Source organism: Brienomyrus brachyistius, chromosome 2 (genome assembly GCF_023856365.1).
Source record: "Brienomyrus brachyistius isolate T26 chromosome 2, BBRACH_0.4, whole genome shotgun sequence".
Classification (NCBI taxonomy): Eukaryota; Metazoa; Chordata; class Actinopteri; order Osteoglossiformes; family Mormyridae; genus Brienomyrus; species Brienomyrus brachyistius.
The window spans coordinates 46618211-46641736 of NC_064534.1; the positions used below are offsets into that span (position 1 = coordinate 46618211).

Below are 23526 nucleotides of genomic sequence, written 5' to 3' on the forward strand. Positions count from 1 at the left end.
CTACGCTTTCGAAATCATTGATTTAATCAAATGTTCGCGCAAAAGAAATGCGTAATTTCCACATTAAAAGACATTAACATTGATAAAACGTTCATGTATAAACGAGCGGCTAAACAATTAATTTGTTTTCGCAAGGATGGTTAACGATATTAATTCCCAGAAAGGAACGAGGAGGAACCATTCTTACCTTCACTAAGAAAAAAAGACCGACATACGGGACACTGACGGCTATAAACGAGATTTGCGTGACGTATGACGCACACGCATTGCCTGCTGGACTGTGTAGTTTTCGATTGAATGTTACAGTAACGTATAATTATACTACTATCACTACTACTACTAATAATGATGATGATAGTCAGATAATAAGAACAATAATAATAATAATAGATGCGTTATCGATCCCCATGTGTAAATTCTGTTTACATCTCCTCCAACGTTTTCTCTGTAGGTGAGAACAAGCTGGCTGCTTGCTCATTATGCCTAGAGATTGAAATTACCTGATGACAAAGTCAAATATGTTTGTCAGGTTCACTATGAGCTAAAATATTCACAGCGTGCACAGCTAACTTGGAGAATCAATAATGTGTAATAAGTAATGTGATGGCCAAATAAATAATTCAATGCAAATTGATACAACATTTAAAAACTAAAATGTGGTTTTAGGCAGGGCCGCATCTACCTCTTCATTGGCCCTAGGCAAAGCTTTACTTGGGATGCCCCCCTATCAAGCAAAGTGATTGTCGTTTCACTTCCTCCACAGCACAGGTGATTTGGGGGCTCTAGGCACCTTCATATTTTGCCCATAGCTAGAGGCAGCCATGGGGGAGATATTTTTTTCCATGGTACGTTCGTCCGTCTGTCTTTCTTTCAATTACTTACTTACTAGTTAACTAACTAAACTATATGCATCGAGTCCTGCAGCGTAAGCATCTGTGGAATGTGCGGGGCTGAGCAATCCATGGCTACATAAGCACATATGCAAGAGGGTTCATGTGCTGTGTCATAACATATTACTCCTGTGATTTGTGCCACATGTGATAAATTTCAAAGATGCTCTGACTCCATTGTCTGAACATGATTTGACCCTTGTCAGTGTCACTAAGAGCTCTAGTGTGTGTGTGTGTTTATATATATATATAAAAATTGAACACAACAGACAAAATTGAACAATATAGCAAAATTACCTGCTTGTACTTCTAACTAAAGAAAACAAACTATAGTTACCAAACACACTTGTTAAATCCCAGTTTTATTAAGAAATGATTCCTTACACAAACATAGAACAAAGCAATGTCAGGCTTTTCCAGTTTGCTCATGTGTCTGTGAACTGTTTGATATATGTGAGCCAGTTAGAGCGAGTGTGTTTATCACGGTCAGAAGGAGAACAGCATGATGTCATTGTATGACGGGAGGGGAAAACTTCCAACAGAATCCTTTTCATTGCAGAAATTAATTAATCAAGACACATGTGATGTGTGTGACAACTATATGAGTGCACACACAGAGGGAAAACTGTAGGCGCCTTCAAAAACAAAAATATAAATGATACATTAAAATGTATCAGTGCTAAAGCTAAGCTGTTAGGTCTTTAAGGCACAGATATGATTTTTATAAACATGTGAATGTGTTTGTAGCTGAAAAGAAGAGTATGGTCATTAGTGGTATTCTGTTCTGCAAAGGAACCATCTCATGGACATAGCGGCAGCCAGCATCCGGATTAGATGGGGACCGCATCTTCATTTGGTGTTTTCCAGGATGATAGCGATGCCCTGACCTCCACCAATGCAGGCCGACCCAATAGCGTATTTTGCTCCGCGCCGCCTGTGAATAGTAAGCATACAGAACATCTAGTTGGCTGCTTTCTAAAACCTGGGAATTTATTTTGTAATGCGTGCGTCTTGGAATGTTATGCATCTTGACTGGTTTTATTATACTCTGTTAACAGGTAACTGCAAACAACACTTAATGTCTATTTTATGCACCCAAGCAAATTGTTATGGGGAAGTCCAAATAAGAAATTAGCATAAAATACTCAATTAATCCCCAATATACACATCGACATTGCTTAGAGAGAGAATTACTTTACCAGCCACCCCAAACCTTAACTGAAATGGAAATGTGTGGGTCGTTTTAAACAGGTTTTTGCTTCAGTCACCTAACCCAGCAGAGCAGGTGAGTGGTGATACACATGCAGGTGTTATTTAGAGACTGACGCTACCTGAGCTCGTGGACCAGATGAGCAGTGATGCGCGCGCCAGAGGCCCCAAGAGGGTGGCCCAGGGCAATGGCACCTCCGTTCACATTGCTCTTTTCAGGGTCCAGCCCCAGCGACTTGGCCACAGAGAGGTATTGCGAAGCAAAGGCCTCGTTCACCTAGGAGAGAATGTTCATACAACAGCAGATTATGGCGCTTGGATCAGAGCTCACAGCAGACCATCTAACACAACACCATGGGTAGGAAAGTGAAAAGTGTCAGCCCCATGTGGTCATGTGATCCAGACTGTATAAGTGACCCAAATACACGCAGGATTAATGCTCGTACTATTAGATTCACACCTCTACAAGATCCATGTCTTTCAGAGAGAGACCAGCTTTTTTCAGAGCTTCAGTGATCGCTGGCACAGGGCCTAAGGAAACATTTTACATAATTTGTTAATATTTTAGCATTTTATATTACACACGTTGCATAAAATTAGTGTCAGAAATTTTTCTAGAAAAAACAGATGCATCTTATCCCCATGCAATAGCAAACTAATATCATCATCAGAATCATTTCAGTCCTTTAACGGATCCTGTTGATACTTTGTCATGTTTTTAGCTCTTCCCGCTGATCTCAGCCCTGCCCTCGCTGCTTGCCACCCGTTCTTTGCAAGCTTCTGCTGAGGCCTCACTGGGAATCACAGACTGCCTCGGCCCACCAACGCCTCTATAAACAGGGCCAATTTTGAAAAGCAGTAATGGTCGAACGCTGAGCTTCTTCGCAGTGCTGGTCATTTACCAATTCCCATGATGCTGGGATCACAGCCAGATACATGATAGGCCACGATCCTGGCTAGAGGAGTCAGCTTGTGCTGCTTCAGCGCATCCTCACTGGCTATTACCACGGCGGCAGCCCCATCGGACACGCCCTGTCAACACACGCCAGTCAGCAACACAAAGAAACCATGGAAAAAATCTCTGTCATCATGCTCTTAAACATTTCATTTTGCTTAACAAATTACAGCTATTACTACATAACACTTTCTAGAGCAGCGTTTCCCAATCCGGCCCATGGGGACCCGCAGGCAGAAGCTGGGAGGGAGCAAAAATGTGGACCGTCTGGCAAGGAGCTGGGAGGGAGCAAAAATGTGGACCGTCTGGCAAGGAGCTGGGAGGGAGCAAAAATGTGGACTGTCTGTGGGTCCCCATGCATCAGGTTGGGAAACACTGGTCTGGAGCATCCATAGAACCAAAAACCAAATTTGTCATCTCAGCAGCATCATCAGGACATTTTTCCGTGAGGAAATTACTCGCGGCAGCCTGCACGCTCACAGAGGCATTGGCGGCCGTCACGGTTCCACCCTTCTTGAAGACCGTTGGCAACTTGGCCATCTGCTCCAGGGTGGTCTGTGGGCGGGGGTGCTCGTCATGTGTCATGGCCACCTTGCCCTTTTTCGCCTTGACATCAATGGGCGCGATCTCAGCGTTGAAGTGGCCGGCCTCATGTGCTGTGCCAAAGGAGACAAAGACTCTACAATGAGATCATCCTGCAGTATCAACAGAGGTAGCAGGCCGGGGGGGGGAGCAATCCTCTGAACGACAAGTACTGCTATGGCTGAATTCAGCATGTCATTTCTTCCACGGGTATGACAAGGCAATTCCCTTGGGAAACACAAATTCTAAGGAATACTCATTCAATACATTTCATATTCCAAACAATAATATTGAAATGAATGCAACACAATAGAGTTCATTTCTTATTTATACAAAATATCAATGTCAAAAAATCCTCATGAAACATGAAATCAGGAGTAAAGAAGTTTAGTCTGAGATTTATCCCATATTACCGAATCAGATTCAGGTTTGTTGGCCAAGCATGCTGGCTCACAGAAGCAATCTGACTCTAGGTGTCAATGGCTCTCTCCAGTGTGCTTACATGACAGCTCAAATCACACACACATTTCATTCAGCAAGATACTGTCACATGATGTTTGCTGAATTGAAACCGTTCCTGTATGGAATCCTAAAGCCCCATCAGCAATCACTGTCGAACCCAGGTGATGATGAAAGAGTCAACGGTGCTCACCTGCCTTCCACCTTTGCTGCGTCTGGTAAGCATACGCGTCACACTCCTCCCGGCTGATCTGGTATTTATCGGCCAGGTTCTCAGCCGTTATGCCCATGGGCGTTTTCACGTGCAGATCCGTGAGCCCTGCCCACAGCGTGTCTTCCAGCTGACAGACACAGGGCAATGGTCAACAACGTCTTACAGGATCTCATTTTCTAAGCTCCGGATGCTAATTTGAATCCCCCAGGAACGGACTTAAAAAAAATGGAAATATTAATATTTCGTCCAGGTTTAATCTTTGGTGCGCCACAAAAAAAGGTTTTCAGTTGATCATGCTTCACATTTCCGCGATTCTACAACAACAGGGCTACTGTATCCGTAAGCCTGCCGCAAACAGACTGCAGCTCAGTATAATGATTTATTGTGAAATGCAGTATTAATAGAGGAAACATTCCGGCAGGGTATTTGCTCACTTCCCCAGAAACGACCGGGATAATGATGAAGTGCCAAAATTCAATTCTGAAGCTGTCACGCACCTTAAGGTCCAGGCCGAACTTGGTCCCGAAGCGGATGTTGCGTACAGCATATGGGGCTTGACTCATGCTCTCGGATCCACCACACAGGACAACCTCTGACTCCTTCAAGCAAATTTCCTAGTGGATAGAAGAGTAAACAGCAGATTAAGCATTATTATGAAGCAATATGCATTTTCCCCCCTCTTGTGCTGCACCATGATGGTAGAGATCCAAAAAAAAAAAAAACAGAAGCAACAGTAACATCCTGAAGCATCAAATATCTGCATAAATCAGGGGTCTCCAACTCCGAACCTGGAGAGCTACTATCCAGTAGGTTTTCTATCCTACCCGGCTTCTGATGAGCCAGAGCTGCTCTTGGTATTTGCCTGAGAGCAGGTGTGAGTCATCAGAAGCCAGGTAGGATAGAAAACCTACTGGATAGTAGCTCTCCAGGGCCGGAGTTAGAGACCCCTGGCATAGAGGGGTCTCCATCAAGTTTCATCGGAGCTAAAATCACAAGGTGCGCCAACGTTCTGTCTACCTGAGCACCGTTGATGATGGACTGGAAGCCTGAACCACAAAGCCTGTTGACGGTGAGAGCTGGGACAGGCACAGGAACATCACACCTCAGGCCCACATGGCGTGCAATGTAGGGGGCGTCTGCAGAGCTCTGGGGAGGGACGCAGAAAAACATTCACAGGCCATAGGTGTAGGGCTTTGAATACAGGCTGCAGAGCAGTAGCACCAAACACTAAGGTCATCAGAGCAGCTGAGCTAGTTACATATGGATGAAATCTACTACTATCCACTAATTTTCTGCCAGTGAAGTCATGCCAGTTACAAAATGGTATTCAGAGTATCACCTGTGCAAAAGGGTTATCGTGCTTTTTGAAGTGTATATCAGCTTTCAAAGCGAGGAATACTGGATAAGTTCCAACTGTAATAAAGGTCACATGACACGGCTGCTGAGAAGAACATGGTTTTACACAATATAACCTGTAATGTTAAATGTCTGCTGTACAAGATAACTAGCTTGACAACCACGTTTACAAGCAAGTGGCAACATCGATGAGTGTTACATAAATCACATAAACAGTGTCAGTTACAGACAAACAGCTAAGCACTCCAAGAATTGTGAAATGAACAAACAAATAAAATGTTTTTTAATTATTGAACTATTATGAATATAATATTAATATACTATTAATATAGTTATAGCTATATAATTCATAAAAAGGCAATATGAACACTGTGATCAATGATGGCCAATTACATTCCCATTTTAATGTATTAAAGCTGCCCGATACAGCAGTTAGTACATGTGTATCAGTCAGCAGTCATTAAATCAAGACACTGGCATCAGTCAGGTGCAGGCCTGTAGTTAGATTAATTTTGTGGGGCACAGGTCTGCCTCAGCAGATTTTGCAGACTGAGGAGGGGGCATTCAAACATGTATTTTTACTATGTGGCTACATCCCTGGTCAAATATGTCAATCTTAGCCAATACTGCCGACCAATATGTACTGTAGACTCTAGTCAATGTTCACTAGCACCACTGAAGACATAAATGCTAAAATAATGGAGGTGATTGCATTGGACAATCTATCATTTTCTATAGTGAAGGAGGGAGGATTTCATTGGTTAGTTCACTCTGTATAAGCTCACTACAGTCTCCCAAATCAGCACAGCTTCCCAATATCTGACTGCCTGCATTATATGTAGTGGCTGCTACACACCAGCACACAGGATCTCTAGATGTAACGTCACCAACATCAGTTTCATTACAGGTTTTTGGAGCTCAGAAGATTAGGAACCTGCCTACTACATGAAAAAATGATCTGAAGTCTTGTGGACCATATCTTCAGCACTGTGTGACCTGCTGTCCATTATTGATTGATAAAGCATACATTCTGATTACACAACGCAGGGTCTCACCTGCATGACATTTCCCATAATGACACTGTTGACCAGCTCGGGGGCCAGGTTCCCGGCGGCCAGCGCGGCCCGTGAGGCGTGCTCCGCCAGGTCAGTGGCGCTGTGATCTTTCAGGAGCCCCCCATACGTACCAAAGGGAGTGCGCTTCGCAGACACAATGAACACACCTGAACAGTTTCAAAACCCATATATTCGGTTATTACGCTACTGCAAATTTTCTGTTGCACCAATGATGAGTTCTTCAGTAACCTTCTAAAACAAGGCTATCACAACCGTGACAAATATGCGTATTTATCGTTTCTAACATACTATTGTTTTAATATATGCGGGTTTAACATAATCTCTATGAGATTTTGAATAAACTTCAGTTTTTTTTCCATCTTATGTTCGTCTCCTCGCTACAACATCCAAAATCTCCCGAGCAATATCACAGTGAACAGGAAAATGCTAATACATGCATTACCTTCAATCTCCGCATCTCATTAATAAATGTCATCTTATTACCTATTATAACATTCCTGAGTGATACTTTAAACACAGCAATGACTTACTTACTAAAAACGATATATTAAATAATACTGGTTTATTGTAATACACAGAGCAGACACGAATGCACGTTCAAATAACAGCTTTTGATTCGTCAGTAGTTTTTTTAAGTAAAATATACTTTGATCTAAATATTAATCGTACGCCTTAGTGATTCATGCCTTTCTATTCATTATAACATCGAACCGGCAAAGATTAATAGGTGCGTTGTAACAGATACAACAACAGTAGGTTTTAAGCCAGTTCGCTAAAGTTTACTTACCTCTAATGAGCGACATGCTGCTGCTTCCAGCGCTAATTTCCAAAGGTCAGTGAGTCTGCGAGTTCTGCCGCCACATCTAACAGGCTGTCAATAGTGCGACCTTTCGCCTAGATACGAAAATCAGCTCCACATTGGTAATCTAACATTCGCTTTATATGACAATATAACTGCAAGTTTTAAAAGGTGAGTCATCTATATCTTCCATGTTAAGCTGAAACCTGCAAATAAAATTTAAGTGGTATTTTATAAAATAATAAAATATAAATAATTATTTTTTTGGGCCGCTCTTTGGGACAACAGAAAGTGCTGCTGCGTTTTATACAATTAATACATCATAGCAGTCCGAGCGTTCTTCTGAAGCGTTGTACCGAATGTGATCTCTTGTTTTCCTTATATGATCTGGCATTTTTTATGAAGTGCCGAAATGATTATAGAAATAAGGTGACCGGGAAGCGCTTCAGTATATTTGATCTAAGTCGTTAAACCAGAATTTAGTAAATATGTATCTATCAGGGGATTTACAAACTAGCTAATTCGGTTCGTTAGCACTAGTGTATGTAGGGAATGTGGTTTTATTTTAGACCGCTAAGTCATAATTTAATAAGTTTATTTGGTGCTTTGATCATGTCATTGTACTATCTAGGCAGTTGATATCGTACGTTAGTTTTATAAATTTGATCTTTATTACATTGTGGTCGATGATGACATGGCTACTGCGCTATATCTGATATATTCTGATGTCGCAGCTGTGTGATCATTTCTCTGAGACCACGGCCAAACTGTAACGGGGGGAATAAAGTAATTTAACATCCCAAACTCAGCTTTGAAAACTTGGGAATAAATATTAAAATAATTGTATGAACTAGCACATTTAAAAACCCCACTCGACGTTGATGCAGGGATTTTAGTTTGCAATGGACGCTATTATACAAGGCCCCTCTTTATATTTGATCAGGTTGCTGAGTTCTTCTTGGATAAATTATAGGAATTTTTACTTTGAGAAGTTAATAGTATTGCAACATTTCTGTTGACTATGACGAAATCTGTGTGAAAATGAATAATTTTCACCAAAATCTATGTACAGTGGCTGGCTATTATTTTAAATACAGTATGACATACTTTAGTTGATTGAAATTCAGTTAGAAACCAATTTCTAACACCAAAAACATAATTAATGAGGTTTACATGTAGGCCCTAAGTAAAATTTACTGACTCTGTAATCTCATGGTCAAGCCCTCTGCCCCTCTGACTCATTTTGTTTTGTGTTCTTAAATTCGGGTAGAAATTCATGCAATTCCTTAAAAAAAAGTCAGAAAGATGTCTGATATTTAAGATCCAAATTGTGTTTCAATGGCTGGTTTAAGGTTTTTATTTCTTTTATGCTTTTCCCCAGATACTAATGTGATCAGCATCATAAAATGTAACAAAGATTTTTCACAAGGTTTGTGAGTCAATTTTGTTATAATTGTCATAAAATGTTTAAAACATAGGTATTTCACATAACACTGTTCAACAAACATTTTCACAAAAGTAAGGGGTATCTTTATGTACGTTTAAATGCTGATTTAAGAAATGTTCTCAGAATTTTGATCTCACCCATAGTTTTCCACTGATGTAATTTTTAGGCTATATTGATAGCAAATAATTCCCTGTTAAGAATGTAGGGATATATGTGCCCTTGAGAGGTAAAGTGGGCTATCCCACATTTTTGACCCCTACCCCCTTTTTATTGAATATTTTCAATTGGATAAGTTGCTATTATGTAAGTCATACCTCTGTGCTACCTATGATATATATCAATTGTGGGGTATAGGCACACTGATTTTTTTGAAAAAATTTCAACTTGAGCTCATTTTCTCAATTTTGTTTTTGTGGGATAGCCCACTTTACCTCTCAAGGGCACATATTTAAGAGTAATTTAGGAAAAATGCTTTTATTTCTATTTCTGAATATTTTTAGGACTTTACAGAAGGACACAACGTACTGTAAGTCTGTTTTGCCAGAGTTTAAAGGCTGTAACAGGTTTGGACATATTGAGACAGCATCCTCTTCTTTCTCCGATATGGAAAAACAATATCAAGGCAAGTGGAGCCCCAGTATGCTTGCCGACTTCTGCTGGACCTTTAAGAGAGATGTTCTTGTGGCCATGTACAGCAGAAAATCATACACTTCCACCATGCACATATATCGTAAATATAACAAGGTTTAACTGTCACTCAAAAGCCTTGCATGAAAGGTAAATTCTGATTAGATATTTGAATTCAGCATAAATAATATTATAAGATCCACCTATTTCGATTTGTAACAAAAAGAAAGTAAAAATTTAACCAATGTAATCAGTTTTGCCATTTTGAACATCATAATTTCAACCTTTAAATATATAATATCTTTTGAATTAAGCTGTTAAAGTTAAAGAAACATCTTAAAAACTAGTCTAATTCTTCCAACAAGTTACTAATTTCTCATTCTAAATGGCAGGAATGAAAAAGTTCTTTTGATGATTGTGTTTATTGGTCATTGCTGTAAATACACAATTTGCATCATTTATGACTTGAAAGTTTAAACCCTGCACCAAAATATATACAAACACTCAAATGTATTTATAGTGAGAAACCACCTTTTGTAACTTTTTCTGCTCTATAAAACCTGGAAAAGAAAACCACATCTTTAAGTGACCAAAGAGAAGATTTAGTCCTCTGGATTTAGAGATTATGAAAAATAAAACTGAGAAAAATTTGTCAATAAAAACAGAGAAGGTAAAGCAGTACATCATGTAATTTACAAATGCGCTATTCCTGTCTGTTTAAAGCGGGAGGATCTTAACATTGTGTTCATTACTGAATTCAACATTAAGAATCATATCTAAACAGATCCCACCTTCAATCAAACTTGTAAACTTAAATGTTTCAAGCACTTTTGCGTGTATTGCAAAGAAATATGCTATGCAAAGGATTACAAGGAATTTGTATGAAATTTGGTCTTTTAACAAAAAAATAAATCATTTAAATTAGCCTACACACATTTGTCAACCTCAAATGTTGTGCCCATTTGAATGAGTTACTTCTACGTCTGCTATTAGTATTACTATAAACAGCTGAGTTTCACCTGAATGTCAATAATTACCACAGGGCATGTTGGGAAATCTCTTATGGAATGGCAGTCTTGTAGCAGCAAATACATAATTAGCAGTAGAGTTTCATTTAAGTGAGCATTTAGCAAACTGTCAGTAGGGAAAACTGCGTAATAAGTCATATTTCTATGGGTAAAAATATAAAATGAGGACTTTGTCCTCCAATCACGTTCACCCCACCAACTGCCAGTAAACCTTTACAATACATGAACACAAAATATTATACTCATGGCCAACAGTCGAAAAACCTCTCTCTCTTAATACACAAGCTTGTTTTTATGCATCTCTGTAAAGACACAGTAACAGCAAGCTGAAGCCTATTAGTAAACTGCTTTCTGCTGCATCAGTTTCATAATGACCATTTCAAGCACAGTATTTGCTCCAACACATTTTTTACAGTATTCTGGTGGAGAGAATGCTGCTTTATTAGCATGATATGGGTCTGTTCACAACAAAAGCTTCAGGGATCATAGTGTATTTGCTGGAATAATTCTTCAATGGTATGTTAAGAGATGCAAGGAACATTAAAATGGAAAAAACAGCGGGAAAAGCCCCTCTTAAGGAATCATTTAAGAAAAACTAGAATGGGAAGGTGTAACATATATAGGAATATACAAAGTCCATATAAAAGCACATTCATGGTAACATACTTTGGAATTATTTCTACACAGAACTATTTGCTTATGGGGAGATCTTAATCCAAACATTCAATTTATATAATAATTTATTTTTTTTGCTTTTAAAATGCCTTGTAAATTTCTGACTAAACATAAATAAGAAAAATGCCTGACTGGCCCGTGAGTAGGAACATAAATGATCAGATGTAATCTTTATAGGACTGGAATAACAGCCGATAACACAAGCTTGAGAATACAATGTTACATCAACAAGGAAAGACGAGAAGAGAATTCAAGTGCTTTATGTTTTTGAATCACTGGCTCAGCAGAGATCAAAGAACCATACTGACAATGTAATATTTACAGTGATAGAAAACTACCACCTTTGCACAAGACAAAATGGGTTAGCTCATGTAATCAAGTTCTTTGTTTTTATTGATTTAATATATATTTCATTAATCACTTCAACATGAAAGGCAGATGACTGCATTTAAGATCTTCACCTTCCACCACCAGCGCAGAAGGTTAACATTAACATAATGGCCTGTTTTGAAAATCTGTACGTCTCATGTGATGCATTATCTTCTGTCCTGGGAGTGTCATTCACTACCTTGCACCACTGGGCTACAGTTTTCCATGATCCTTCGGCATCTGAAATGTGGCATGCTCGTGGAAACAAATCCCTGTTTCGATTACTGCCTCTTGTCTGGTGATTGTCTCAGAAACAGTGAAAGCAGAAGTGGGAGCAGAAGGGCTCTCAAGGTCCATGTCAGAAGAGGGCTTTTGAGCCTTGGTTCTCAAACTCTGACCAGGCATCATTCAGCTCCATGAAAATCATTTTGGCATACTGTTCGTAGGGCTGTCCTGCCGCCTTCAAGAAACAGCAAAAATGTACATATAAATTACAGAGCTTCATTTGAGAATAGGAAATTGGCAATACATGAGCCACAGATTTCAGGGTGAAAAAGTGTGACAGAGAACACTGTAAATATGACATGATTAGCAGTTCACCCCTCTAGCACAGTTTTAGCTGAGACTGTAGGAGGGCCAATGATTGTGCATCTTTAGCAACAAAAAGCACCAACCGCAAGACAATAAAATTAGCAGACAGTAGCTCGTGCAAAATTAAAATTTGCAGAAGACAACAATTCCAAAACTAAGATCTGAGGACCCAGGCTCAGGAAGTAGTGATAATATTACTATAGCTACCTTGTCAGGATGGACCACAAGTACAGCCTTCCTGTAGAACTTCTTTACTTGGTCTGGGGTGACGAGGTCAGCCATGCTCACGGGCTTCCATCGAGTCTCACCCTCCCAGAGGACAGTGTGAAGTGTTGATATCAGAGCCCGGATGTTCCGTTCCTTCCCTTCGATCCATTCCAAGATCTACAAGAACAATCAAACATGAAATATGCTATCAAATGAGGTCAAGAAGGTTTGTCCTTTAATAGCTGGGCTGAAGTGGGTCTGGAAATGAATTTAAATTTAACAAACATCACTGTCATCAAGATGAGACTAATCCACCTCACTGTTCTATGAAATGTCACGTTTCGCTGCAAAACCACAACTAGGAAATAATCAGGTCTGCAGAGAATGAACACTGCAGGGTCCAACATAATGCTCATTGCAACCCTTTGAATAAAAATTAGAGCAACTTTATCCAAGCCAGGTGTATAGATTAGTCATGCTATCATCTCATTCACATTCTACCCAGAATTCAATTCAGTGACCTGCAGTTTCTGAGGGTCCATATCCTTTGAGAGTTCCTGCTTCCGCATCTCAGCAATAGTCCTCGGACCCTTCTTGTCTGGTTTGGAGGCAAATCCCTGGTTTGACAGGAGGTCCTCAAAGTCATCTTCCTTCACTACAGGCTTTGGACCTGTCGGTTTACATAAAGGAAATCCATGTATTTAGCAGACACTTTTATCCAAAGAGACATAGGAGTGAAGATCAGAGATCAGGATTAGACAGTGTCCCTGGAGCCATTAGGGGTTAAGGAGTTAAGCCATTAAAGGCCTCACTCAAGGGCCCAGTGGTGACGTCAGTCTGGCAGACACAGCATTTCAGCCAGTGACCTTCCAGTCAGAGACAGGGCATTTCAGCCAGTGACCTTCCAATCAGAGACAGGGCATTTCAGCCAGTGACCTTCCAGTCAGAGACAGGGCATTTCAGCCAGTGACCTTCCAATCAGAGACAGGGCATTTCAGCCAGTGACCTTCCAATCAGAGACAGGGCATTTCAGCCAGTGACCTTCCAATCAGAGACAGGGCATTTCAGCCAGTGACCTTCCAATCAGAGACAGGGCATTTCAGCCAGTGACCTTCCAATCACAGACCGGGCATTTCAGCCAGTGACCTTCCAATCACAGACAGGGCATTTCAGCCAGTGACCTTCCAATCACAGACAGGGCATTTCAGCCAGTGACCTTCCAATCACAGACAGGGCATTTCAGCCAGTGACCTTCCAATCAGAGACAGTCGGCAGAGTCATATGCCCCCCCCCACACACACACAAACCATCAACCCTCCAGAAACTCTGGGTTTTGCAAGCCGATTTTATGCCAACAAAGCTGCCCACTCAGGTCGGCTGCCTCCTCACCGAAGCCGACGCCGACGCCCCGGAGGCCCCTGTCCTCACGGCCCCCGATCACACTGAAGTTCAAGTTGTAGTTGGGCTTGTTGGGCTGTGCTTTCGGGGGGGCGCTCTGTGGAGCCCAGGGTTTCCCGGGACCGGGGGCAGCAGGCCGGCTTGACTGCCACTGGGTTCCGCTTTTTGCTGATGGGGCGGGTTTGGTGTTGAAACTGGGACCCGAAAAACCAGCAGTAGAAGCAGCAGCTAGACACCAATGGGAAAACAGGGTAGGTTTTTTTTTTTTTTTTAAAACTCATTATTTTACATTATACCAACACACTATGTACATATGACTATAATTTGATATCCTGCCCAGGGAACCCATTTGTCCTCTGAAATACTGATTTATACAGTTTGGTGAATCTAGTTCTTCAAATACTGTGTATTTTTTATGCAAAATGCACCACATTTTTAATAAAACATTACAATGAGGCTTATATATAGCCCACCTCAATCTACCACAGACTTTGACTGGTGACTCACCAGGTAGGGTGGAGCCCAGGCTGCCCAGGCCAGCAAAGGGGTCAAAGCTCTGCGATTTGGTTTTCGAGAAAGAGGAGATTCCAGGGGCTGGAAGGCCGATAAAATATGTTACCTTATATGAACTAAGACACAGGTCTGTCCATCCTTCCATGCACAGACAGTCGTATCAGAACACCTTCCAGTTCTGCTTCCAAGAGAGGCCTGTACCTATGAACTGGGGCTTGCTGGACGGGCCTGACTTGGCTGCGGTGCTGCTCCCAGTCCCACTTGAGCTCCAGCTGTCCCACCCCCCCAGCAGATCAGGCTGACTGGCTGACGAGGTCATCTTAGTTGGCTCGTTCGTCACCTTATCTGTGCAGGAACAGCGAAAATCCACGTCATGCCAACAGCATCACATAGGGAATTCCAACTGGATCTAACACCCGTTGCTTACATCCTGCATGATACAGCACACAAGAAAGCGGCTCTTGCCCCAATATCTGGTTAGAATATACAGGCCACTTTATTAGGTACACCTTGCTAGTACTGGGTTGGACCCCCTTTTGCCTTCAGAACTGCCTTAATCCTTCGTGGCATAGATTCAACAAGGTACTGGAAACATTCCTCAGAGATATTGGTCCATATTGACATGATAGCATCACGCAGTTGCTGCAGATTTGTCGGCTGCACATCCATGATGTGAATCTCCCGTTCCACCACATTCCAAAGTTGCTCTATTGGACTGAGATCTGGTGACTGTGGAGGCCATTTGAGTACAATGAACTCATCGTCATGTTCAAGAAACCAGTCTGAGATGATTTGAGCTTTATGACATGGTGCATTATCCTGCTGGAAGTAGCCATCAGAAGATGGGGTACACTGTGGTCATAAAGCGAGAGACATGGTCAGTAACAATACTCAGGTAGGCTGTGGCGTTGCAATGATGATCAATTAGTGCTAAGGGGCCCAAAGTGTGCCAAGAAAATGTCCCCCACAACATTACACCACCACTACCAGCCTGAACCATTGATAGAAGGCAGGATGGATCCATGCTTTCATGCTGTTGATGCCAAATTCTGACCTTACCATCCGAATGTCGCAGCAGAAATCGAGACTCATCAGACCAGGCAACATTTTTCCAATCTTCTATTGTCCAATTTCGGTGAGCCTGTGCGAATTGTAGCCTCAGTTTCCTGTTCTTTGCTGACAGGAGTGGCACCCGGTGTGGCCACTAAGGAGCGGCACCCTAACCCTAACCCTTCTGCTGCTGTAGCCCATCTGCCTCAAGGTTCGATGTGCGTTCGGAGATGCTCTTCTGCATACCTTGGTGGTAACGAGTGGTTATTTGAGTTACTGTTGCCTTTCTATCAGCTCGAACCACTCTGGCCATTCTCCTCTGACCTCTGGCATCAACAAGGCATTTTCGCCCACAGAACTGCCGCTCACTGGATGTTTTCCCTTTTTTGGACCATTCTCTGTAAACCCTAGAGATGGTTGTGCGTGACAATCCCAGAAGATCAGCAGTTTCTGCAATATTCAGACCAGCCTGTCTGGCACCAACAACCATGCCATGGTCAAAGTCACTTAAATCACCTTTCTTCCCCATTCTGAAGCTCAGTTTGAACTGCAATGGTTCGTTTTGACCATGTCAACATGCCTAAATGCATTGAGTTGCCACCATGTCATTGGCTGATCGGTAATTTGCGTCAAGGAGCAGTTGGACAGGTGTGCCGGTGAGTGTAGATTTAAAACCAAAATGAATGAAACTAACACCAACAGTTCACATGATTTTGTTTGACTATCAGCTAACGTCTCTCTGAATGATAATAATATTCAAGTTCCAAAAGAATAAAGCCCACCATTCCCATAACTTCCGATAATCAGCGGCAGTGTTTACCACCACTCAACCCATGCGCCCCCTGTTGGCCACAAGCAGTCAGTACACTAAACATTGAATAAACACATTCATTATTTTGGAGATGCTGAAGCAGAAGTTCTGCTAATTAGCTTGCTAGCTATCTATGTAATTTTTTAAATATCTGAGGGGGGCAAGGGACCCCGGTGTGATTTTTTTCAGTGGGGGGCCCAGAAGCAACAAACCTGCCTCAGCTGATATCATCAGGACAATTAAAAAAGGGGATTCCTGTTAAGAGGAGGGGGACAGGGGAATGGGGAAAGAGGAGGGGGACGGGGGCGGCCGTGCGGGGGGAATGGGGAAAGAGGAGGGGGACGGGGGCGGCCGTGCGGGGGGAATGGGGAAAGAGGAGGGGGACGTGGGCGGCCGTGCGGGGGGAATGGGGAAAGAGGAGGGGGACGGGGGCGGCCGTGCGGGGGGAATGGGGAAAGAGGAGGGGGACGGGGGCGGCCGTGCGGGGGGAATGGGGAAAGAGGAGGGGGACGGGGGCGGCCGTGCGGGGGGAATGGGGAAAGAGGAGGGGGACGGGGGCGGCCGTGCGGGGGGAATGGGGAAAGAGGAGGGGGACGGGGGCGGCCGTGCGGGGGGAATGGGGAAAGAGGAGGGACACCTACTGAGATTGAAGTATCCTGAGACGGAGCTGGGCGGTGGTGCCGGGCTGCTGGCCGGGACGCTCGGGGCAGCATCCTCTGCACTCAGGAGGTCTCCGAACAAGTCCGACTCGGAGTGCAGGGATGGCCCCATGCCGAACGGGTCAAACAAGTCGCTGGCTGAGGGGGGGGGCAAAGTGACAGCCAAGGTTTCATTTCTGCTTCATAAAGGGAACATGGCGACCTTCAGACTGTACAGACCTCTCAATCTGGTTTTTGTAAGTCTGACTTTAGAGTGTAAAGCACAGTAGTTCAGCAAATACCGAAAAGCTGGACCAGTGACACCCAGATGTGCCACTCTGTCATGCTTGCAGTCTAGAACCTACATTTTTTGTGTCTATATCTTTGCTAGCTAGATAACTAGCCAAGTTTCAATTTTAAAGTCTGGTCAAGATGATTACAATAAACTAATAATCATTCTGACATTTCTCAGATTATTGCAGTTAATTGTTTGCCATTGTTTTTTAACCATATATTGGTGCTGTAACATGTGATTAATGATACGGTAACTATTTAGGCGGGCTTTGGGACCATTGTTTTTTATATTATGGACTCAGTCACCATGTTCAGTGGTGCTGCTAGAGATTGTGGGCCCCATAAAAACATAACATATTGGACCCCGAACCTGGCCACATGATTAGGTACCTCTAGCTAGCACCTCCATAGTTGTTTCAGTGGTAGATGAACTGTGTGTTCAGAGAAGCCTTTCTACACAGCGCTGTTATATAGGGCTGTTATTTTTGCACTTATCTTCCTATTAGCTTTAATGAGTCCATTCGCCTCTGACCTCTCTCATCAACAAGGAGTTTTCTTCTCTAGTAGTTCTCTAACTTTTAGCCATCATAGTGCATGAAAATCCTGGGGAGGCTGTGTTTCTGAGATGACTGAACCATCACATCTGGCACCAGCAATCACGCACATAGTAGCTGAGCATCCCCAGCCTCTCTCCATGCTGTATACATGCAGTTGCAGCCACATGATTCGTCACCTGCTGGAGCATGCTGTTTGTAAGCCTAATAAACCAGGCCCTGTGTGTACGTCTCCATATAACAGCCAATGACCTGTATATTTGTTCTAGAACAATAATCAATTCAACTATTCTGGTTCATCTCTGACCTCATTCCTGCTTATAGAGATAGTGGAAAATGCTGGAATATTACTTAAGTGAATACAGCTTACTTAAATATGACTGCAGATTGAACAAAAGTGATGGATGCACTCTGACTGCAGCAGATACTTACATTTGGAAGTTGTGGGGGCTGTACCAGCTGCAGGGGGGGGCTGGCTGCTAAAAAACAGGTCTCCCTCCACACCTCCTCCGATCAGGTCGGCGGTGCCAGCAGGGTCAACATGGGCGGCTGGGGCAAAAAGGTCGTTGAGGAGGTCACTGTTGCTTGAGGAGGCCTTCATGCCTCCGGGGGCAGGGGGGGGCGCTGCCGGGGCCAGGGGCTCGTAGTTCAGGCCCAGCAGGTCCACGCTGTCGCTGTGGCCCGACTCAGACGGCTGGCTCGCCGGCTCGGCCATGAAGAGCGGCTCGCTGGGCTCCCGGGAGAAGGGCTGGCTGTCCTCACTGAGGTCATTGCTGCATGGACCTGGGTAGGAGCACGGCTCCTCCTCCGAGGGGTCGCTCAGATCATGGTCTTCCGCTGGACTGTCTGGCTTTTCCCGATGCTCAGTCCCATCTGCGGTAGGAAATGGGGAAGAATTGTGGAGTTTGACAGGGGGGGAAAAAACACAGGAATCAAATAAAGCAGAGAGTACTGGGGGGGGGGCACTTTAAAGCCTGGAGAGAAATGCTGAGACAGAAGCCTGCACAGCTGCAGCAGGAAAAATAGCAGATGTGACCATGCATGTGCAGCTTATTTATAGCCTTGCTGAGCAGCGTTACCCAAATCTGAAGGGGGATACAGTCAGAAATGACCAGCAAAAACCAGCCGAACAGCAGTAATGTGACAAACAATCTGGGGTGGCTTTCCTGAAATAAGTAGTTCCTTATCTAGTACTTTAGACTGATTGTTAATCAGCACGCATTTCCCAAAACCCTTCGTAACTAATGTATTTCGTTAACTCATCCGTAGATTTATGAGGGCTCCGACCCACTCCTTAGTTTCTATGTTGATCTTTATTTGCACTTTTGCCTGCTGTATGAACCAAATCCATATTGTTAAAATAGGCTAAAATTTTTATCTTTATCATACAAATATAAAGTTTACTCATTGGTGCACATATAAGATCAATATATACATCTACCTTCTTGGAAGTAAATCTGTTATGTAATTATTCATGTCTTGCTAGATTAAATGTCATTCATGTGAGTGCATTGAACTGAAATGAATTAAACTCTTACAGTCATCCAAGTTCAACATCGTACACGTTGTCGCCAAGCAAATTCAAAATCCAGTTAGTAAATCCTGCACAATCTTGATAAGATACATCAGCTAATCAGTCAATCAAACTTGCTATGTAATCAGTCAAATCTTTTGAACTGGGAAGGTGAATCACCCCGCATGGCCAGCAATGCAGAATTGTGCAAGTCAAAAGAAGACAGCTTTTGAGACAACGTCCTCTAGAAGTTGCTTTTGTGGGTGGTCATGAACCCCTTGCAGCATCTCCTTAATGAACAATTCATGAAGAAATACAGGCTGGCCTGGGGTGAAATAATGAGCCTCCTTGGTCTGCTGCTGGACAAATTGAAAAGAGGAACAGACTGGAATTCTGCCCTCAGTGCACCGTTCAGCTTCTACGCCACTGGTGGATTCCTGCAGCCCTACAGATGCACATGGCTTTCCTAGTGGGCTAGGAGTACACATGGTGCTTATACCTGGTCCAGCTTTGGAGTGTGTCAGATAGCAAAGGATGGTGTGTTTGCTGGTGGCTGATTAGTGGGCTGAGTATATTAGTTAATTCTTGAATAACGAAGGTTTTTGGGAAACGCATGTAAACCTCATTAATTCTTTACCTACATCATTCTTCATTCTGTTCATTATTCACCAAGATCGATCGCTTTTGGGAAAGCCACCCCTGAACCGATTTTCACCCTCAGTGAAAAAACTAAATGCCGTTCACACTGATCTGATGACCTATTAGCATGGAGGTATTTTAAATACAGCTTTTAATGAGCAGCCGTTCACACAGCTGCTTAGTTACTGCTGTAGTGTTCAGCAGCTGGACATCCCATAATCAGCACTGGAATGACTGCTCACCGTCCCAGTCCAGGGTCTGGAAAAAGTTGTTGGCATTGGTGTCCATGCTCTGCGGGGACTCTGGCTCCGTGGTGGAGCCCTCAGGAGTTTGATCCAACTGGGGCGACTCAGCATCGTAGAAGGCTGTGGATCCAGGCTGACGTGGGAGCTCTGGTTTGCCTGGGGGTACAGATATGGCCGCCAGTCACCTGGGTCCCACTAGCCATCTTTACCACAGGTCATAGATCACTGCAGACACATCCTGCAAGTCCAGTTGAGACCATCATAGTGCAGATGCTAGGATTCGGAAGGGTGCTGCCATTTGTTTAAGCATTTTACTGAGCAGAGAGGGCTTCATTTGTGCAAAGTCACATCAGTAATGTGAATAGCTTGTGATCTTGGGTGTTTTCCAGTGAAAGTTTAACAAGTGTGGCCAGTCTTTTCTTTCCAGACTGGGGTCGCTATTCTGACTGATTAGTTGACACCACCTCAAGCAAAGACGCTATGTAATCTCTCACAGCTCACCAAACTTGGCGAGGATCTCCTGTTGCTCTTCCCGGCTGGAAAAGAGGATCTTGGGATTAAGGCCCTTGGTAGCAAAGTTCTCCCAGGGTGGCGTCCTGTGGCTTGGCCGATCTCTCGGCTCCACCTCCACCTCCAGGTTGACCTGAAAGAGATCTGGGTACTTCTCCTGGATGTCGCAAGCGTCCAAGTCATACCTGTTAAGAGACGGACAATGGAAATTTTTATGTATCCCCCAAATGGGGACATACAAATCCACCACCAAATTGTTAAAACTAGTTCTTAATTTTGATATTTTTAATTTTAACAAATGTCATTAACTCTTCTGCAGTTCCAGTTAAATTCAAACACTTGTGACTTATTAGATAATGATTTTGAAACATGACACCAATCTAAGTGTGTTGATATTAGCTGCATAACTTCGCCAAGTGCAGTAATATTCTGAGGGGCATTTGCAGTATTTATTATGCTCTAGATTTATGCATTATGTTATGCTGTTACCATGACTGACAATCAATATGCGGATTGACTTGATTGTATTTGTTAATTAGGAGCAATGCAGCCTATTTGGAAAATCATATGTCTGAATTAAGTTGTGTGAAAGAATAATATAACATTCTGCTAGTCTTAAGAACTGAAGTGGAATGGAAAGATTAGTTTTGTATGCAGCAGAGTGGAGCAGCACAGCACTGCTGATGAGGCACGTGAACAGCAGCAGTACACACTTGGCAAATTTGACGGTAGTTGCATTTCTGGGCACGAAACCTGTGTGGAACTGGATCTGGAACATCTTCATGGAGGCCATCTGCAGGAGGACATAAACATCACACATGCATGTGAGGGCATTCAGCTGGCGTCAGGTAACCTGCTTGTTTATTGATTAATTAGACCACTGTTTCCCAGTCCAGTCCAGGACCCGCAGACAGTCCATACATTTGCTCCCTCTGCCACGGAGCTAGGAAGGAGCACGTGGACTATCTGTGGGCCTAGAGGACTGGGTTGGGAAAACTGAGCTGGAGTATAAAGGTAAATAGCAGGGATGGGAATCGGCAGTGACCGGCCAAATCGGCATTATAGAGAGATAGTGGAAATTTTGCTGAAAAGCATTTCAGGTCTACATTTACAGTAAAGACAAGGACTGCAATGGTACACTTTGTTACACTTTCTGCCTTTCAGTTACAGTATTTTCAGTATGGAACGCTCTATGAAACTAATACATTTCTTGACAAGCTCCTCAACATGGAAAACATACTAATTGCGGCTTTGAGTTGGTAATAGCTAGTGCTGGAGAGATCAAAGATTCTCCCACATCACTCAAATCAGTAGTTTGGGAACACTGGGACTTTCCAAAAAATTTGCCAACACCAGAGAAGGTAGTTCATAAAACTAAGAATGTCTGTTGGCTCCGTTATATTGAACTCTCATATTTTACTGGAAACACATTCAACATGCTAACTTTAGAATTTTAGATAACATCATCCGAATGTGCGCTTTTGCCAGGAAATTCATACCAGGCTTAAATTCACACTACACCGCTTTTTGAAAGGTTTTGGCCATCACCAACAAAAGCCTCAGATTAGAGGCCAACCAATGTTTACTTGACCAGGGACCTTCAATGCATATACATAAAATCAAAGACGACATCGGCAGGAGGAGCCTGTCAGCCTTACCTTGGCCTGCAGCCGGCCTCCCAGGGTGGAGCGGGCATGGTAGATGACAATGAGCACATCTCCCTGCACTGTAACCCCGAGAGGGATCTCTGCCCGTCCATCTTCGATTTTAAAGTCCCTGTAAAGAGAACGCATCCCATTTATAAACACTATGGCCATCTTCACTAATACCACTAACACTGGTCATTTGAACAGAAAGACAGATCACATCAACACTGACATCCTTGGGGTGGAAAAACTAAAAACAGTGCCAGGTCCTCATCGCTGAGTCACAGCTGACACTCAGTGGTTGATCACACATATGCGTCATCACACTTCACGACCACTCCAAAGTCGTGGGCTTAAGCTGATAATTCTCCATGTGATGTGATGCACTCCTAAAAGGCCCTCTGGAATTTCCATTCTAAGCAAGATGTGGACATTCAAGGTCACAACCAAGGTCACACAAGAGCCGGAAGTCAACTGGTCAACTGGTAAGACTTGTTTGCAAAACATCTGAAACGGAGCATTGGTGAGTCACTCGAGGCAGGCAGCTGCTGGCGGTGACCAGCACAACCTGACAGCTTCAGATTCTGGCAATGGAGTCCACAGGCCACCCAAGAGGCTTTTTTAATGATAAGCGGTCAACTGACACTCAAGCGCGCCCTCCGCCACCTCCCAGGCGCGCCCTCCGCCACCTCCCAGGCGCGCCCTCCGCCACCTCCCAGGCGCGCCCTCCGCCACCTCCCAGGCGCGCCCTCCGCCACCTCCCAGGCGCGCCCTCCGCCACCTCCCAGGCGCGCCCCCCGCCACCTCCCAGGCGCGCCCCCCGCCACCTCCCAGGCGCGCCCCCCGCCACCTCCCAGGCGCGCCCCCCGCCACCTCCCAGGCGCGCCCTCCGCCACCTCCCAGGCGCGCCCTCCGCCACCTCCCAGGCGCGCCCTCCGCCACCTCTCAACCAAGTCTTTCAAAGGGAGGAATCGGAGAAGAGATGCAGGCATGTATAGGGATGGGAAGGGCCATGAAATCAGGGGCTGCAGTGGGTTAGGGACTGAGCTGGTAACCCAAAGGCAACAGTCTCAGAAGATGCTCAGCTACTGTATTCAAACAAAAAAACTAACAAAGTTCAAAAACTAAGAATCTAAATGAATGTGATCCATAGGCAACTTTATGCAAGTCACACTGGATGGAAAGACAAATATAATAAGATGTTCACAGCATGTTTATAGCACAGACATGG

At 43.6% G+C, this 23526-nt stretch overlaps 2 protein-coding genes and 1 long non-coding RNA gene across 3 annotated transcripts in view; all 3 read right to left on the bottom strand.

Moving 5' to 3' along the window:
- Positions 1–1235: 1235 nt before the first annotated feature.
- Positions 1236–7656, bottom strand: acaa2 (acetyl-CoA acyltransferase 2). Its single transcript, XM_048996693.1, has 10 exons — positions 7529–7656; positions 6721–6887; positions 5327–5455; positions 4807–4923; positions 4289–4436; positions 3535–3710; positions 3002–3131; positions 2560–2630; positions 2222–2376; positions 1236–1824 (listed from the first exon to the last, which is right to left on the bottom strand). The coding sequence occupies exons 1-10, from the start codon at positions 7542–7544 to the stop codon at positions 1740–1742; spliced, it is 1194 nt and encodes a 397-aa protein (XP_048852650.1). The 5' UTR covers positions 7545–7656; the 3' UTR covers positions 1236–1739.
- Positions 7657–10017: 2361 nt separating this feature from the next.
- The window catches only part of gak (cyclin G associated kinase), a 39201-nt gene continuing 25692 nt past the window's right edge, over positions 10018–23526 (bottom strand). The window contains exons 17-28 of the mRNA XM_048996417.1: positions 22308–22425; positions 21363–21442; positions 20641–20834; positions 20137–20295; positions 18175–18615; positions 16898–17053; positions 14597–14740; positions 14390–14476; positions 13874–14110; positions 13006–13154; positions 12485–12661; positions 10018–12146 (exon numbers count right to left, since the gene is read on the bottom strand). Coding sequence (XP_048852374.1) covers positions 12045–12146; positions 12485–12661; positions 13006–13154; positions 13874–14110; positions 14390–14476; positions 14597–14740; positions 16898–17053; positions 18175–18615; positions 20137–20295; positions 20641–20834; positions 21363–21442; positions 22308–22425 — 2044 coding nt within the window. The 3' untranslated portion in view covers positions 10018–12044. The remainder of the gene's footprint in view (positions 12147–12484; positions 12662–13005; positions 13155–13873; positions 14111–14389; positions 14477–14596; positions 14741–16897; positions 17054–18174; positions 18616–20136; positions 20296–20640; positions 20835–21362; positions 21443–22307; positions 22426–23526) is intronic.
- LOC125721113 (uncharacterized) lies at positions 13358–13867 on the bottom strand. Its single transcript, XR_007385684.1, has 3 exons — positions 13631–13867; positions 13456–13595; positions 13358–13420 (listed from the first exon to the last, which is right to left on the bottom strand). It is a non-coding gene; the product is annotated as an uncharacterized LOC125721113 (long non-coding RNA).

Bases quoted from the DNA above. Each gene is read 5' to 3' on its own strand.
- acaa2 (XM_048996693.1), bottom strand. The intron at 4,924-5,326 runs GTAGACAGAACG...TCTATCCACTAG, and splicing joins CCATCATCAACGGTGCTCAG to GAAATTTGCTTGAAGGAGTC. The intron at 2,631-3,001 runs GTAAATGACCAG...ATGTTTCCTTAG, and splicing joins TCCCAGCATCATGGGAATTG to GCCCTGTGCCAGCGATCACT.